At 38.3% G+C, this 18,239-nt stretch overlaps 1 protein-coding gene across 1 annotated transcript in view; it reads left to right on the top strand.

The window, feature by feature from the left end:
• LOC107483169 (uncharacterized) overlaps positions 1-12,061 on the top strand; it is a 17,335-nt gene extending 5,274 nt beyond the window's left edge. The window contains exon 2 of the mRNA XM_016103791.1: positions 11,075-12,061. Within this exon, the coding sequence (XP_015959277.1) occupies positions 11,075-12,061 (987 nt within the window). The remainder of the gene's footprint in view (positions 1-11,074) is intronic.
• Positions 12,062-18,239: the final 6,178 nt, after the last annotated feature.

Raw genomic sequence — 18,239 nt, 5'->3', positions numbered from 1 at the left:
TAAAAAAAATCAAAAGCTTGTTTCAAGGAAGAATTATAAGAAAAAGATTCATCAAATAAGCTAGATAGAAGCATCAATCATTTACATCTCTTTTGTAATTGTAGCATGCATAGAAAACTAGCTTGCCAGGAACATTAACTTGCTACTCTTCTTACCTTGGATTGTCAATTTCTATTCCATGATTCTTTTCTTCCTTGGGGACAAGCAAGGTTTAAGTTTGGTGTTGTGATGACAAGTCATCATATACCTATTTTTCTATGCTTTTTCATACAAGAAATTGATGATTAGTGCTTAAATATTGCATTCTTTTGTACTTAATTGGAATATTTCCTTGATCTTTTAATTTTATAAATCTTGTAGGAAATAAGAAGAAAAAGAAGTAAAGAAGCACAAAAAAAGGAGAAAAAAAGAGCTTTGGGGTACACTTTGAAGTTGGGGTACACTTTGGAGCCTTAGGCCACGCTTTTAAAAGCGTGGCCCATGACCAAATCAAAGAAGAAAACAATCAGCACGCACACTGCCCTGCCCTTGCCAAGGGCAGGGCAGAATCATGATGAAACAAAGTGAGGTTGGAGCAAATTTTCGCTAAGTTAAAATCTGGCCGCTCACAGCATGACCATGCCTACTTCAAAGGGCTATAACTTGAGCTACATATGTCCAATTGATGTGCTTTCAATTGCGTTGGAAAGCCAACATTCAGAGCTTTCCAACGATATATAGCAATCCATATTTGGCATACAATTGAGGCAGGAATGAAAGGCATCTTTAAGGGCCAAAAACAAGCGAAAATAAACCAAAATGCTTCCACCAAGGCTCGAAGAGGGAGACACAAGGAACCCAAGGAAGTCTGCCCTCAAGGAGAGCAGAATGCCCTCTTGGAGGGCAATGTCGTGTTTTCTTCATGAAAATTCAAGGAAAAATTGCAACAACTTCCTCCACCAAATTTCGAACACAAGACCTCTAGGAAGCCAAGCCTTAGGCGTGAATTAGGTGCCAAGAAGAAAAAGCCAAGCAATGCACTCCATGGGATTCGAACTTGGCACTCCCCAAAGGAAATATTGCCCTGCCCTCCGCAAGGGCACGGCAGCATTTTGGTGATGCACACACGCGCACAAGATTGGCGCACCAAGGAGTTTCGGCAGCAACACAGCAGCACGCACGGGCATCATTCTGGCGCACCAAAAATTTCTGCCCTGCCCTCCACAAGGGCAGGGCAGCATCCTGCAAGCATCAACGCCCAACTCGCACGCACCAACGGCCGCACACACCATTTTCTGCCCTGCCCTCCACAAGGGCAGGGCAGCCTCCTGGGAGCTACTTTCTTCATGGGCTAAAATTGGATTAAAAATCCAATAAAATTCATTTCTTCACCAAATCAAAAGCCCACATCATAACTCAAAGGCACATGGATCAATTAAATTAGGATTTTCATTTTTTGTAATTTGTTTTAATTTTATTTTCATTTTTTATTTTGTAAAGCCTATATAAAGGCATCAATTAGAGCTCGGAAGAGAGGCTGGCTCCATTAGGGAGTAGTAGATAGCTCTCTCTTTTAATTTTCCTTTCTGCTTAAATTTTGGATCAAGAATTGAAGGAATTCTGTTTCAATTCTCCATCTGAAATTCATTTGTGTTCTTCTGCATAATTAAGGAAATTGAGAAATTGGATCTGAAGTTTCTTTTACTGCTTTCATCTTTCTTCTCTTCTGCAAGTTGTCTTCTACTTTGATCAAGGAAGGGCTTGAGATCTAGACTTGTTTTCTAGTCTCTGGATTCCCTGAGATCTTCAATTTTATTTTGCAATTGAGTTGAGTTCTTGGCCGCTCTTCTGTTTTTACTGTTCCATTGGTTTTCAATTTACTTTCAAGCGATTTAATTCTTCTACACTTGTTCTTCATTTTACATTTCTGTTCATGATCCCAATTTACTTTCCTGCAAGTTAAGCTTTCTGCAAGAGTTTCTGAGTTTTGATCTATTGCTCTCTTTAATTTCCAGCACCCAACCCCCCTTTACTTTTCATGCAATTTACTTTTCTTGTAATTTAAGTTTCAGCTATTTTATATTCTTGTTATTTAAGTTTTATGCAATTTTACTTTCTGCAACTTTAAATTTCCTGTCCTTTTATACCATTTTATGCTGTGATCTGTGCGTTAAGTGTTTTTAGGCTTTATAGGGCAAGAATGGCTTAAAGGATGGAAATAAAGCTTGCAAAAATGGAAGGAACGCAAGGAAACAAAGAAGCTAACCGGTGAGGAGCGACGCGGACGTGCACCTGGCGTGCACGCGCACATTAGCGCATTCACACCTCGACGCACACGTGCACTTGGCACGTACGCGCAACAGGCAAGGGGGACAATCGATGCGCGCGCGCATCTGGCACGCATGCGTGACATGCGCAATCTGCAGAAATTTTAGAAAATACTGGGGGCGATTTTGGGCCAGTTTTAGACCCAGTTTTCGGCCCAGAAACACAGACTAGAGCCAGGGAATAGCAGAGACTCAACACACATTCTCATTCTGCACAGTTTTAGTTTTAATTTGGAATTTTAGAGAGAATTCTACTTCCTCCTCTAGGTTTTCTTCACATTCATAGTTCTTAGAATTTTATTGCTTTTGCTTGGGATATTGAGAAGAGTCATCACCTCCGTGAAGTTGCATCTATTCTAGTTTGTTTTCTTTGTCCCTTACTCTTTCATATCCTTAATCCTTGTTCAGAGTTACAATTGGATTATTTTTAGATTTTATTAACGCAAAGGACCATTTTACTTTTAATTGAATTTCAGTTTTTATTTATCATGTCTCACTTTTATTCCTCTCTTAATTCTATGAAAGTTATACTCATGATAATGGAGTAGTTCCCTAACTTGATTGGGAGTTGATTAAGAGGAGAACCTTGAGTTGGAATACTCAAGTGTTAATCCTAATTGGGAGTTGTTGGCTGAATCTCCTGTCTTCGACTCTAACCCTTTCTTAGGAAAGGATTAGGACGCAAGCAATAGGATTAGTTGAAGAGTTACTTGAATTTCCCTTATTACATAAGGGATAACTAAATGGAACAACAACCTTTTTATTATTACATTTGAGAAAATTCAACAAGGATAGAACTTCCAATTAACCTCCTCCCAGTCAAGACTTTTATTCGAATTATACAAATTCTCTCATTTATTTCTCTATTTCTCAACTCATAAATTTCTTGAAAAATCTCTGACCAATAAGCTGCACTCTTTTGTCAACTCGTTGGGAGACGACCTAGGATTTATGCTCCCAGTATTTTATTTCTAAAAATCGTGACAACCCTTTTCTGAATTGATACTGATAAACGCCATTTGTAAGGTTTATCTTATGCTTCATTTAAGGGATTTTATGACCTTTTACCCACATTTATTCAATGAAATAGCATGGTTTCATGATTGTCTCCCAATTTGTGTTTAAGTGTGAAAAAATACTTTCTAGGTCCTTAATTAGCTAAATTTAATTCACCTTTGATTCCACTAGATGCCTTGATGTGTTTGTAAAGTGATTTCAGGTTGAAAAGGCTAGGAATGAATAAAAGGAGTGAAGAAGAAAGCATGCAAAGTGGAGAACACATGAAAAAGCCAAGGATTTGGATATCTTCATCCACGCGCAAGCGCACTGTACGCGCGCGCGTGGATCGCAAAAAGGCAAAGGACGTGCACGCACGCTGCACGCACACGCGTTGGTGGGCGCACATGATTTTTAAATAGAAAACGTGCCCAGCGATTTCTGAGAAGCTGTGGGGCCCAGTTTTCAACCAATTTTGGCGCCAAAGTGCTTTAAAGGACCAAGGATTGAAGAGGGATTCACTCATTCACACTCCTTAGGATTAGTTTAGAGTTAGTTTTAGAGAGAGAAGCTCTCACTTCTCTCTAGGATTAGGATTAAGATTAGGTTTAGTTCTTAGATCTAGGGTTTAATTCATGCTTTCTTCTACTTCTTCTTCTTAATTCTTGTTATTGAAATCATCATTCTTCTATCCTTTTGTTGTAATTTCCTTTATGATGATTTCATGTTTTGTTGTAGATCTACTCTTGTCTCTTCTATTTTCTTTCCATTCAATTCAAGGTAATTCATAATAATTGTGCTTCTTTTGATTGTTGTTATTAATTCTTTGCAATAATAGTTGTTAGATTTCACTCTAGTTGTCAATTTACTATGCTTTTCTTTTGTGCCTTCCAAGTGTTTGATAAAATGCTTGGTTGGATTTTAGTGTAGATTTTGCTCCTTTTGGCCTAGGTAGAGTAATTAGTGATGCTTGAGTTATCTAATTCCTTTGTTGATTGATAATTAGAAGTTGCTAATTGATTTGGATACCACTAAATCTAGTCTTTCCCTTCGGAGTTGGCTAGGACTTGTGGAATCAAGTTGATTCATCCACTTGACTTTCCTCCGTGGTTACAGGTTAACTAAGTGGTAGCAATGGAAAATTGTGATCACAATTGAGGAGGATAGCTAGGATAGGACTTCCAATTCTCATAACCTTGCCAAGAGCTTTCATAGTTGTTAGTTTATTTTCATTGCCATTTACATTTCATGCCTATTATCTCAAAAACCCCAAAACATACCTCATAACCAATAACAAGGACACTTTATTGCAATTCCAAGGAAGAACGACCCGTGGTTCAATACTTCAGTTTATAGATTTTAGGGGTTTGTTACTTGTGATAGACAAATTTTTGTATGAAAGGATTAGTGTTGGTTTAGAAACTATACTTGCAACGAGAATTCACTTGTGAATTCTAAACCACACAAAAGTCCAATCATCAAATGGCGCCGTTGCCGAGAATTGCAATGGTATTATGTTATTGGTTATTGTATATATGTGAATAGTGTGAATATGTTTGCTTTTGTTAGTTCTTGCTAGTTTTAGGATTTAATTTTCTTGCTTTTTATTTGATTTTGTTTTCATTTTCCTCTTGCTATCATGAATTCTCACCTTTGCTATGAGTTTGGTTATCAACATGTTGTAGGAAATGAGAGCTTCAATTAGAATGTGTATCAAAGATGGGACAATCAAAGGTGGGAGGAGCCATATGCATATGATTAATATTCATGGCAACAACCTCCACCAATGCACTATGAAGAAGAGTCATTCTATGATGCATACCAATCCAATGGATATGGTGAATCTCTTTGTGACTTTCAAGAACCACCACCATATGCCTATGAACCATACCCTCAACATAACCCTCAACCATACTCACAAGCCTCTTTTCACCAAACACCTCAATATGACCTTGATCCATATCCATCCTACCAACCACCTTTTAAACCACATGAACCATACATGGAACCTCCATTCTAATACCAATACTCCTAAGAACCACCTCAATATACACCACCATACCCTTACCAAGAAGAACCACCTTCCTATTATGAACCCTCTCTCCAAGACAATGTACCCTCTTATCTACTCCAATCCTCAATGGATGAAATCCTTAGCCTTATACTTCAAGGGCAAGAGGAAATGCAAAGGGAGACACTAGAATTTGTGGCTACCTTGACCGAGGTAGTAAGCATTTTAGCCTCCCAATGCTTGAGCACTCAAAGCACTCCCATGGTCACATGTGGAGAATTAATTAAAAAGCATAGCATGATGGAGATATTGGAAACTCCAGTGGAACATGAGGGATGTTACTTTGTGTTAGAACAATTAGAGGAGCCTATGATCATTGAAGAAGAGGAAGAAGTGGTTGAAGACCTAGGAGATACGGAACCTCCTTGGGAATCTAGAGTTGAAGAGAACCTCTCCAAGATGGTTGAAATTGATGTTGAGGAGGAGAGTGCACAATCTCCAAGACAATTATTGAATGAAGACTTGGAAAGAATGGGGCAAAAAGTGAGTTCCCTTGGAGATGAAGATCATGAATTCAAGCTTTTAGGTGGTGAATCCTTTGAATTTGAAGAACCTTCTCCCAATGAGATAGAAAGCAATATGGAGGTAGATTTCTCTCAACCTCCCATTTATGATTTGAGTGATGGGAAAGAGCGGAGTAGAGCTTGCAAGGACATTAGAGGTACCTCTCCCTAAGCCATCACCATCCATTCTTTCATTCAAGTGGGTAAATTCCTTATACTTGAGCTTTATTATTCCCCTTGAATATGGTTTGTTTAAGACAGATGGTCAACTTAGTAATATTTGTGGCTTTAAGAGTGAAAGGGAGATGGCTAGTGGTTGGAAACATTATTCTCGGTTCATTATAAATGCATGTCCAAAGTTTGATTGCAAGGTTTGGTATAGAGCTAGATCATTTGGGTCTAGGAGAATGTTTGGTCACTACATTGATAATTCATCATGCCTACCACCCGGATGGACTAATAACGATGATATTCAACTTCAAGACAGGTGTGAAAATAAATTGTGGGATCCCGGATCGCACAAGGAGAATCAATTTTGGGAGCCCCAAGCTTGTGAAGAACTCCATCAACACTTGGTGCAACAAATAAAGAATCTTGGGGCACAATGGAGAACCAAGCATTGGTGGGAGTTCCAAGAAGAATTCAAGCACAAGCCACCTTGAGAGGAGCTCCCCATAAGTCCAACTTAAGGGCAATAAACAAAAGTGCTAGGTGAGAGACAACCCACCATGGTAAACTCTTTTCATTTTTTCTCTTTTGTATGCACTAATAGAATTGGCTTAATTTTATGTTTTGTTCAGTTTTTTTAGTCTAATTGGTAGTTTAGTATGTTAAATAAGGTTTTATGGTGTTTTGGTAGCTGTTTGGAGGTTTGGAATGCTTGGATTGATGCAAAAACATAGAAAAAATTTTTGAAAAATAGAGCACCATCCGCGTGTACACGTACTGCACGCGTACGCGTGCATCAAGCATTTTTGCCTACCCACGCAGACGCACCATGTACGTGTACGCGTGGATTGAGAAATTCCACCCCAAGCCGAAAAACCCGAGAGTTGTGCGAACGTTGTGCGCGCATTGTGCCTTTGGCACAAAACCACTCGCCCGTACGCGTACATGACGCGTATGCGTCACGCTCGAAATAAGCCATCAACGCGGATGCGCCATGTACGCGTAAGCATCGCATCCATTGCACCACCATCTGCGTGCACGCGCCATGCGCGCGTACGCGCAGATGTCCTTCCTTCAACACATCTCTTTTCTTCTCCTCTTTCCATTTCTTTCCTTCTCCTTTCTTCTTCCCTTCTTTTACCCCCCATCCAACATTCCCAAACACCTTGATAACCATTTATTTTAGTTAACTAATTAGTTAGTTAGTTATTTGATTAGTTAGTTTTCATTTCATTTACTCTTTTTCATTGTAAGTGTTGGATTGTTATTCTTGTTTACCATTAATTGCTGCTGAGTATTAAAAAGGGATGTTATCTTAACATCATTATGTTTATAATCTTTGTTGGATTATATTGTTGAGGTTATATTTTGCTACTTGGTTTTAAGTTCTTCATGCTTACCTTTTGAGAATACCAAGTGATGAGAATCGCCTTCGAGCGTGTAACTCTTCTTGAATTGCATGATTTGGCCACCATGTGATTTGAACCCTATTCTTTAATTAGGCAAGTTCTTGATATTGGATGTTGAGCATTTACCTTAATACATTGTGCTTATCGATCATATGCATCCATATGTTTTAGCTTGAATGCTCTCATGCTTCTTTAATGCTTGTTTTACCTTACAAGTTTACTTAAAGCATCTCAAGCACACTAGGATAAGTGAAGTGCATACATCTTTAGTGACATAGCTTTTATTCTAATGTGTGTTCTAAATCGCGCAATTTAGAATTCACATACCTAATATTTCTTAAAGTCACATTAATTCACTCACTCATCCCTAGTGATTTACCTCATTCCAACAACTATGCTTCTTTGCTTTTGTTTTCTCATCTTATGGTGTTGTTTTCTATTTTTCATGAATGACACGCCTCAAGCAAAAATGGAAGTGGAAGAAAGAAAATGCAGCAAACCGGTTGATCTACCAACTGAAGGTAGTAATTCGGAGAGTCGCCGTACCCCCTTGCTCATCTTTGAATGCACCGAGGGCGGTGCAAACTTTTAAGTGTGGAGAGGTCGTCTGACCGGTCGGCAATTTTGGGTGACAAGTTTTTAATCTCAACACTTTTGCATTTCATTTTTTAGGTCTTTTAGGATTTTTGTTTCATTTTCTTATTTTTGCATATATATTCACAATAAGCTTAGTCAAAATAATTAGATTTTTCAAGATTTCTATCTATAGGGCACCTCAATTGATTTGAGTGAAAACTTTTCATTGAACTTGCTTGAATTATATATATCATGGAACATGATTTTTGAGCTAAGAACACAAGCTTGTGAAATTTGAGCCTAATGGTGTGGTTACATCTTATAACCACTTATTTTTCCTTTTTGTGTGCATTATTCTCTTTCTATGATTGTGATCTTTGATTTGTTTGATTCTCTATTTCTATTATTTTGTGTATTCATGCATTTAAACGATTGAGGACATCATTTCATTAGCTCACTTACCCAAATAGCCTACCTTTTATCTTCCATTGTTAGCCAACTTTGAGCCTATGCTTAACCCACTTGTTCTTAATTTAGCACATTATAAGCCTTAAAGCGAAAAATAATAAAAGTCCTTATTTGGATCTTTGATTAGCTTAGGCTAGTGTGTGTGTAACATTCAAGTGTGGAAAAACTTGGGACATTGGTTGAATAAAAGGGTAGTTTTGCATTTTTGTTGTAAATATTGAGAATTGGGTACATGTTCATGTATTGATTAAATGTATAGACCTTACGCATTGACGTTCTTGTATATGAAAGGAAGAAAGAAAAAAATAAAGAAAAGAAAAGAAAAAAATATGAAAAAGAAAAGAAAAAAATAGAAAAAGAAAGAAACAAAGAAAAAGAAAGAAATAAAAAGGGGACAAAATGCCTCAAAGTAAAGTCCAATAAAGATCAATGCATAAATGTTGTGAAATAAAAAGGAATACATGAGTATGTGAAAAAGTGAGAAGAATGGGTAGTTAGGTTAACTTTGAAATTGTATAGGATGTCATAGGTTAGGTGGGAAGTTTAAGCTTATCAAAGATTCAAATTTCAAGCTCACTTAACCATATATGCATCCTACCTTGACCCTAGCCCCATTACAACCAATGAAAAGACCTCATGATAATTGTATGCATGCATGAAATAAATGTTGATTGTTAGATGGAAAACAAATCTTGGAAAGCATGATTAGGGTAGAATTGAGTGAATCAACCCTAAACACTTGAGCGAATAGAGTGCAAACACTACCGGTGAGGGTTCGATTGCTCAATTACATGTTTCCACCTATAAGTGTCACTTTTCATGCAACTTTTATAAAAATATTTAATAGCTCAATTCAATTATGGTTTGGCATGGTTGTTGATACCTTTGGCCCTTGTGCTTATGTATGTATTCTTGAGGAATTGATTTATTTCGACCAAGCAATTGCATTCATGTAGATAGTCGCATATAGGTAGATTGCATTTAGTTAGTTTCCATTGAATAAATGCCATACCCTTACTTCATTCTTGGTTTAAGCATGAGGACATGCTCGGTTTAAGTGTGGGGAGGTTGATAAATCCCATTTGTAGGATTTATCTTATGCTTCATTTAAGGGATTTTATGACCTTTTACCCACATTTATTCAATGAAATAGCATGGTTTCATGATTGTCTCCCAATTTGTACTTAAGTGTGAAAACATGCTTTCTAGGTTCTTAATTAGCTAAATTTAATTCACCTTTGATTCCACTAGAAGCCTTGATGTGTCTGTAAAGTGATTTCAGGTTGAAAAGGCTAGGAATGAATAAAAGGAGTGAAGAGAAAAGCATGCAAAGTGGAGAACACATGAAAAGCCAAGGATTTGGATATCTTCATCCACGCGCACGTGCACTGTATGCGCATGCGTCGGTGGGCGCACGTGATTTTTAAATAGAAAACGTGCCCAGTGATTTCTGAGAAGTTGTGGCCCCAGTTTTCAACCAATTTTAGCGCCAAAGTGATTTAAATGACCAAGGATTGAAGGGGGATTCACTCATTCACACTCCTTAGGATTAGTTTAGAGTTAGTTTTAGAGAGAGAAGCTCTCACTTCTCTCTAGGATTAGGATTAGGATTAGGTTTAGTTCTTAGATCTAGGGTTTAATTCATGCTTTCTTCTACTTCTTCTTCTTAATTCTTGTTGTTGCAATCATCATTCTTCTATCCTTTTGTTGTAATTTCTTTTATGATGCTTTTATATTTTGTTGTAGATCTACTCTTGTCTCTTCTATTTTCTTTCCATTCAATTCAAGGTAATTCATAATAATTGTGCTTCTTTTGATTGTTGTTATTAATTCTTTGCAATAATAGTTGTTAGATTTCACTCTAGTTGTCAATTTACTATGCTTTTCTTTTGTGCCTTCCAAGTGTTTGATGAAATGCTTGGTTGGATTTTAGTGTAGATTTTTCTCCTCTTGGCCTAGGTAGAGTAATTAGTGACGCTTGAGTTATCTAATTCCTTTGTTGATTGATAATTAGAAGTTACTAATTGATTTGGATACCACTAAAGCTAGTCTTTCCCTTGGGAGTTGGCTAGGACTTGTGAAATCAAGTTGATTCATCCACTTGACTTTCCTCCATGGTTAGAAGTTAACTAAATGGTAGAAATGGACAATTGTGGTCACAATTGAGGAGGATAGCTAGGATAGGACTTCTAATTCTTATAACCTTGCCAAGAGCTTTCATAGTTGTTAGTTTATTTTCATTGCCATTTACATTTCATGCCTATTATCTCAAAAACCCCAAAACATACCTCATAACCAATTACAAAGACACTTTATTGCAATTCCAAGGGAGAACGACCCGAGGTTCAATACTTCGGTTTATAGATTTTAGGGATTTGTTACTTGTGACAAACAAATATTTGTATGAAAGGATTAGTGTTGGTTTAGAAACCATACTTGCAACGAGAATTCACTTGTGAATTCTAAACCACACAAAAGTCCATTCATCAGATACACGGAATCTTCATTGGTTAAGAGCTATACTTGCAATGCTGTTTTCTCTATAAACTCTTAATCAGTGATTTTTTGCCACATCAGCCACCCCCACTAAAACAAGTCCTCAAGCCTTATGTGCCTAATGCACCCTATCCACAAAGGTTGAAGAAGGATGGGAAGCACAGCCAATTCTCTAGGTTTTTCGAGATCTTCAAGAAGCTTCAAATCAACATCCCCTTTACTGAAGCATTAGAGCAAATGCCGCTCTATACCAAATTCTTAAAGGAGCTCATGATAAGGAAGAGGATTTGGGGAGAAAAAGAGACTGTAGTGCTCACTGAAGAGTACACCATAATACAAAAGAAGCTCCGCCAGAAATTGAATGACCCTGGGAGCTTCCAAATCCCCTGTATCATTGGGGATATAAGCATTGAGAAGGCACTATGTGATCTAAGAGACAGCATCAACCTTATGTCCTTGGCAATGATGAAAAGGATGAGGATTGAAGAAGCAAAACCTACAAGAATGGCTCTTCAATTAGCTGACAGAACTTTCAAATTTCCCCATGGTGTGGTGGAGGATTTGTTGGTAAAAGTGGAAGAGTTCATCTTCCTAGCTGATTTTGTTGTGCTTGATATGGAAGCAAAGGCCAACACATCAATCATCCTCGGAAGGCCATTCCTAGCTACTGCTGGAGCCATAATTGATGTTCAAAAAGGGGAGCTAGTCTTGAGATTACATAAAGAGAAGATGGTCTTCAATGTCTTTAAGGCAATGAACTACCCCAAGGAATCCATTGGTGAATGCATGATGGTGGATACAATTGAAAATCTAGTTCAAGGAGTCCTAGAGGAAGAACAATGTAAAGAAATCAAAGAGCAAGATCGACAAGGCTCATGTGGTGAGCTACCACTGGAGACTATGGACGAATCAATCATGATGGACAAGACAAGTAAAATGGAAGTGGAGGCACCAAAGTTGGAGCTGAAAACTCTGCCTCCAAGCTTGAAATATGCTTACTTGGGTGACAACAACACATACCCAGTGATCATCAATTCAAGCTTGAATGAGGAACAAGAAGAGGAGTGAAGAACTGAAGATTGATGGTTTAGAAGTTATAGTAAACTCTCGTTGTAAGTATAGTTACTAAACCAAGCAATCAACCTTTCTTACAAACGTTTTGGTTGTCACAAGTAACAAACCCCTAAATAAATTGATAACCGAAGTATTTAAACCTCGGGTCGTCTTCTCAATGAATTGTAGGGAGGTGTTCTTATTATTGGTTATGAGGTTTGTAAATTGGGGTTTTGGAATTTGGGCAATGGGCACAGACATAAAGGAAAATAAATTAATAATTATAAAATCTCTTGGCAAGGTATGAGAAATTGGAAATCCTATCCCAGTTATACTTATCAATTGTGATGAGAATTGGATTTTTCTCCCACTATGTTAACCTCTAACTATGAAGGTAAGTTAAGTGGATGAACTAATTCAAATCCTCAAATTCTAGTCTTTCCTTGGGAAAAGTTAGAATTATTGGATCTCGAATTAATCCTTGAAAAATTCCAATTTTCAGTCAACACCTCGAGTTTGATAACTCAAGCGTCACCAATTATTTAACCCAAGCCAAAAGGGAAAATTCTAAATTAAATTGAAAGCATTCATGTAACTAAAGCAATCATAAATCTGACACATATCAAATTACGTCTAAACATAAATTCAAGTCATAACATGGAAAGGTTCATAAGCCATTTGGGAAACATAATTCAAATACAAATAAAAGTATTAGAGTAAATAAAAGTAGAAAATAAGTATTGAAGGAATATTGAATCTGTGATGAAGAAGTTGAAATCCTAATCCTAATCCTAATCCTAAATCCTAAGAGAGAGGAGAGAACCTCTCTCTCTCTCAAAACTACATCTAAAACCTAAAATTGTGAGTAATGAAAGCTTATTGAGTCTCTGCATGTTCCCTGACTTTAATCTGTGTTTCTGGGCCGAAAACTGGATTGAAATGCGGCCCAGAATCTCTGCCAGCGACTTTTGTAATTTTGCAGATCGCGCACGTCACGCGTCCGCGTCGTCCACGCGTTCGCGTCACTTAGCATTTCTCGTACCACGCGTGCGCGTCGTCCACGCTTTCGCGTCATTCGTGCAGCTTCCAATCCGCGTGGTCGCATCAGGCACGCGAATGCGTCACTCTGATTTCTTCCATTTCGCGCGGTCACATAAGCCATGCGACCGCGTGACTTCTCGCTGGTCATCTCCTCAATTCCTTGTGTTCCTTCCATTTTTGCACGCTTCCTCTTTATTCTCTAAGTCATTCCTGCCCTATGAAGTCTGAAACACTTAATACACAGATCAAGGCATCGAATGGTAATAATAGAGGATTAATATTAGCTAAATTAAGACCAAAGAAGCATGTTTTCAATCATAGAACTAAACTAGGAAGGAATTGTAAAATCATGCAAATCTTATGAATAAGTGGGTGAAAAGGTTGATAAAACCACTCAATTAAATACAATATAAACCATGAAATAGTAATTTATCAAGGAGCTAATCCAAGTGCTGAACCAACACAAGAATGCTATAGGGTGGACACTTGCAGATCTAAAGGGAATCAGTCCTTCAATGTACATGCACAAAATCCTACTTGAGGAAGGTGCAAAGTCCTTACACAGCAATAGAGAAGGCTGAACCCAATAATGAATAAAGTAGTCCAAAAGGAAGTGCTGAAGTTGTGGCAAGCAGGGGTAATCTACCCAATCTCAGACAGCCCTTGGGTGAGCCCTGTCCAATTGGTTCCTAAGAAGAGAGGGATCACTGTTGTACCAAATGAGAGGAATGAATTGATACCAACAAGAACAGTGACTGGATGGCGCATGTGCATCGACTATAGGAAGCTTAATGAAGCCACCCGGAAAGACCACTTTCCCTTACCTTTTATGGACCAGAAGCTAGAAAGACTCGCAGGACATGAATATTACTGCTTCTTGGACGGTTACTCTGGCTACAACCAAATAGTTGTAGACCCAAAGGATCAAGAGAAAACCTCCTTCACTTGCCCCTATAGTGTCTTTGCTTATAGGAGAATGCCCTTTGGATTGTGCAATGCACCTACAACATTCCAAAGGTGCATGCTCTCCATCTTTTCAGACATGATTGAAAAGTTCATTGAAGTCTTCATGGACGACTTCTCTGTGTTTGGAGATTCATATTCTAATTGCTTCCATCATCTTGCCCTGGTGCTAAAGAGGTGCCAAGAAACTAACCTGGTTTTAAACTGGGAGAAGTGCCATTTTATGGTAATTGAAGGGGTGGTTCTTGGTCATAAGATCTCTAAAGAGGGTATAGAGGTGGACAAGGCAAAGGTGGAAGTAACTGAGAAGTTGCCTCCACCTTGCAATTTCAAGGCAATTAGAAGCTTTTTAGGGCATGCTGGATTCTATAGGAGGTTTATTAAAGATTTTTCAAAGATTGCTAAGCCTCTCAGCAACCTAATTGTCTCAGATACACCCTTTGTTTTTGATAAAGAGTGTATGATAGCCTTTGATGAGCTTAAAAACAGACTTTTCTCTGCACCTATTATAGCACCACCTAGCTCAGATCTACCCTTTGAATTGATGTGTGATGCATCTGACTTTGCTATTGGTGTTGTTCTAGGACAAAGGAAAGATAAGCAAGTACATGTTATTTACTATGCTAGAAAAGTTCTCAATGAGAATCAAAGGAACTACACCACCATGGAGAAGGAACTTTTAGCCATAGTTTTTGCTTTTGACAAGTTTAGATCATATCTTATTGGCTCTAAAGTTACTGTTTTCACTGATCATGCAGCCCTCAAATATTTGCTAACCAAGCAAGAATCCAAGCCTAGGTTGATAAGGTGGGTCTGGCTACTTCAAGAGTTCAACATAGAGATTAAAGATTGAAGTGGAGCAGAGAACAAGGTGGCTGACCATCTATTAAGAATCCCACATGAAGATGATAAAGCACAACAACTTGAAGTGAATGAAAGTTTTCCTGATGAGCAGTTGATGATGATTCACGAGAGCCCTTGGTTTGCTGATATAGCCAACTTCAAGACTATTAGGGAGCTGCCCACCAACATCAACAAGTACATGAGGAGGAAACTAATCTATGACGCTAAATACTACATTTGAGATGAGCCCTACTTGTTTAAAAAGGGTGTTGATGGAATCCTAAGAAGGTGTATTTCACATGAGGAAAGGCAGGAAGTGTTGTGGCAATGCCATGGATCCACATGTGGAGGCCATTTAAGTGAAGAAAGAACTGCAGCCAAGGTACTGCAATGTGGGTACTTTTGGCCAACAATATTCAAATATACAAAGGAATTGGTGTCAAGATGCAATGAATGCCAAAGGGCTGGCAATTTACCTAAGAAAAATGAGATGCCACAAAGGTTCATTATGGAGCTGGAGTTGTTTGATGTGTGGGGATTGATTTTATGGGACCATTCCCATCCTCCTACTCAAACAACTATACATTGGTGGCTGTAGATTATGTGTCAAAGTGGGTACAAGCCATAGCCATATCAACAAATGACAACAAGGTTGTGATAAGCTTCTTAAGAAAAATTATCTTTAGCCGATTCAGAGTTCCTTGAGCCCTTATTAGTAATTAAGGGACACATTTCTGCAATAAGCAACTTGAAGCACTCCTCCAGAAGTATGGAGTCAAGCACAGAGTAGCAACCCCATACCATCCACAGACCAACGGGCAAGCTAAAATTTCAAATAGAGAACTCAAAAGAATCCTTGAAAGGACTGTTGGTAACTCAAGAAAGGAATGGTCCAAAAGGTTAGATGATGCACTATGGGCTTATAGGACAGCCTTCAAAACACCCATTGGTATGTCTCCATACCAACTAGTGTTTGGGAAGGCGTGTCACCTACCAGTAGAACTTGAACACAAATCATTTTGGGCTCTAAAGATGATGATCTTTGATAATCAAGCTACTGTACAATAAGCTGGAAGAATTCAGAAATCAAGCTTATGAGAATGCCAAGATTTACAAGAAAAACACAAAGAAATGGCATGATCCGAGGCTAGCAAAAAGAGAGTTTGTAGAAGGTCAAAAAGTGCTGCTGTACAATTCAAGGCTCAAGTTCTTCCCAGGGAAACTAAAGTCAAGGTGGTCTGGACCTTTCACAATCATCAAGGTGTCTCCCTATGGTCAAGGTGGTCTGGACCTTTTACTGTCAATGGCCACATGCTTAAGCACTACTTGGGAAACTCTTTGGATGAACAAAGAGTGAGCTACAACCTCAACTAAAGATGGAAAAATGTCAAGCTAGTGACGCTAAAGAAGCGCTAGTTGGGAGGCACCCCAACACTCATATCCTTTTGATTTCTTGCTTTCTAGAAGTAGTTTAGGATTGTTGGTTTAGGTAGCTCAAGTTCCAGTTAATCCTTTCAATTTCCTGCTTTCCATAAATAGTTTATGAATGTTAGCTTAGAAAGTTTAAATTTTAAAGTGTTTGTTAGTGAATAAATCTTTTAGTTTTTTTTTTACTGGAAGTGCAAGGCTGCTGGGTTCACTCATTGATATTGATTGATTTGGGCTGAGAACTAGCTTAGAAGCTAAGTTTGGTGTAGCCACTAACCCACTTAATTTAGGCTTACAACCATTTGAATAAACTAATTTTGAAAGTAAGCCCAAAAATTAAGTTTGGTGTGGCTACCACCATATGAAGTTCACACAATAAGCCCAACATGATTCAAGTTTGAAAGCATTTAGTAAATTGGTAAAGCATACAAAGCCACTTTAATATGTTTGGAAGGAATTAGAAAGGAAAGAATGTGAAAGAATTGAATTTATTTCACCCTTATGAACACATTAAAAATCCAATGATGAACCCAATTTATTAGATGCAAGGAAATTAAGTTTGGTGTCCCAAAGGACACTCATCAATTGCACTTTAATTGTATGTTAATAAAAGGGAATGTGAAGAAGTTTTTTTCTAATGGGAGTTTTCGGGCTTAATTTCAGGAGAGAGAATGGGGCCCGCATGATTGATGGCTCACTGAGACAAGGAGTCAAAGTATACTTACACTTTGGAACTCAATATATGCAGAGAACCAAAAGGGATAAAGGTTGGCGCCTTTTCCCACACTATGCGGCACTCCCCAAGTGGAAAAACATTGAATTTCTTTTACTTTCCACCTTCCAAACTACACCTCTCCCTCCTATAAAAGCCACTCACTTTCCCACCACTCTCCACACTTCAAACTTTAGACTCCACACATGAAAGAACCTTCACACTTTCCCTCTTCTTTCTTTTCTTTCTCTTTACTATCTTCTTTTTCTTTTCTTGATTGGGACAATCAAGTCCTAAGTTTGGTGTTGAAGCAAAACAAAGTTTTGCCTACTCTCTTACATCTTTCTTCAACATCTCCAGACCCTTTTCTTACTCCCATGGCACCACCAAGGTCCTCCTCATCAAAGAAGAGAAAGACCAAGGAACTAACTGATAAACCCCGATTTCGTGGTTTATTTTGTGGTTGTTTTGAGGAATTTATTCACCTTTTCCCACATTTATTCAATGAAATAGCATGGTTTCGTAATTCTCCTTTGAATTGTGCTTGAATGTAAAAACATGCTTTTTAGGCCTTAAATCAGTCATTTTAATTCATTTTAATTCCATTCGATGCCTTGATGTGTTTGTTAAGTAATTTCAGGTCCATAAGGCAAGTATTGGATGGAAGAAATGAAGAGAAAAGCATGCTAAGAGGAGAATGCATGAAGAAACAAAGATTTGGAATGCACCAATGGACGCGCATGCGTACAAGGCGCGCACGCGCAAAAGTGGTTTTCTACAAGGACGCGCACGCGTACATACCGCTTCCGCGCGGATGAGGATTTACCAATCGACGCGCATGCGCACATGGCGCGCGCGCGCCAATACTCTTACTTGGCCCACTTAAAGGCAAAACGCTGGGGGGCAATTTCTGAGCAGCCTAGGCCCAATTCCAACGTGTTTCTGAGTGTATTTCATGCAGAATTGAAGTCCAAGCAAGGGGGAGCAATTAGTTGTAGTTTTAGCATCATGTAGGTTAGCTTCTAGAGAGAGAAGCTCCCTCTTCTCTCTAGAATTAGGTTAGGTTAATTTCCATCTTAGATCTAGGTTTAATTACATGTTTTTATCTTGTTTCTTTTATGATTTCTTACTTCTACTCCTTCGTTCTCATGATTTGTAGTGTTAATTTCCCTTTTTGCTCTCTTTTATGTTCATGAACCCATGTTG

This window comes from Arachis duranensis, chromosome 1 (assembly GCF_000817695.3).
Source record: "Arachis duranensis cultivar V14167 chromosome 1, aradu.V14167.gnm2.J7QH, whole genome shotgun sequence".
Taxonomy (NCBI): Eukaryota; Viridiplantae; Streptophyta; class Magnoliopsida; order Fabales; family Fabaceae; genus Arachis; species Arachis duranensis.
Note: the sequence above shows the minus strand (reverse complement) of the source record. Positions and strands in the feature narration are given on the sequence as shown.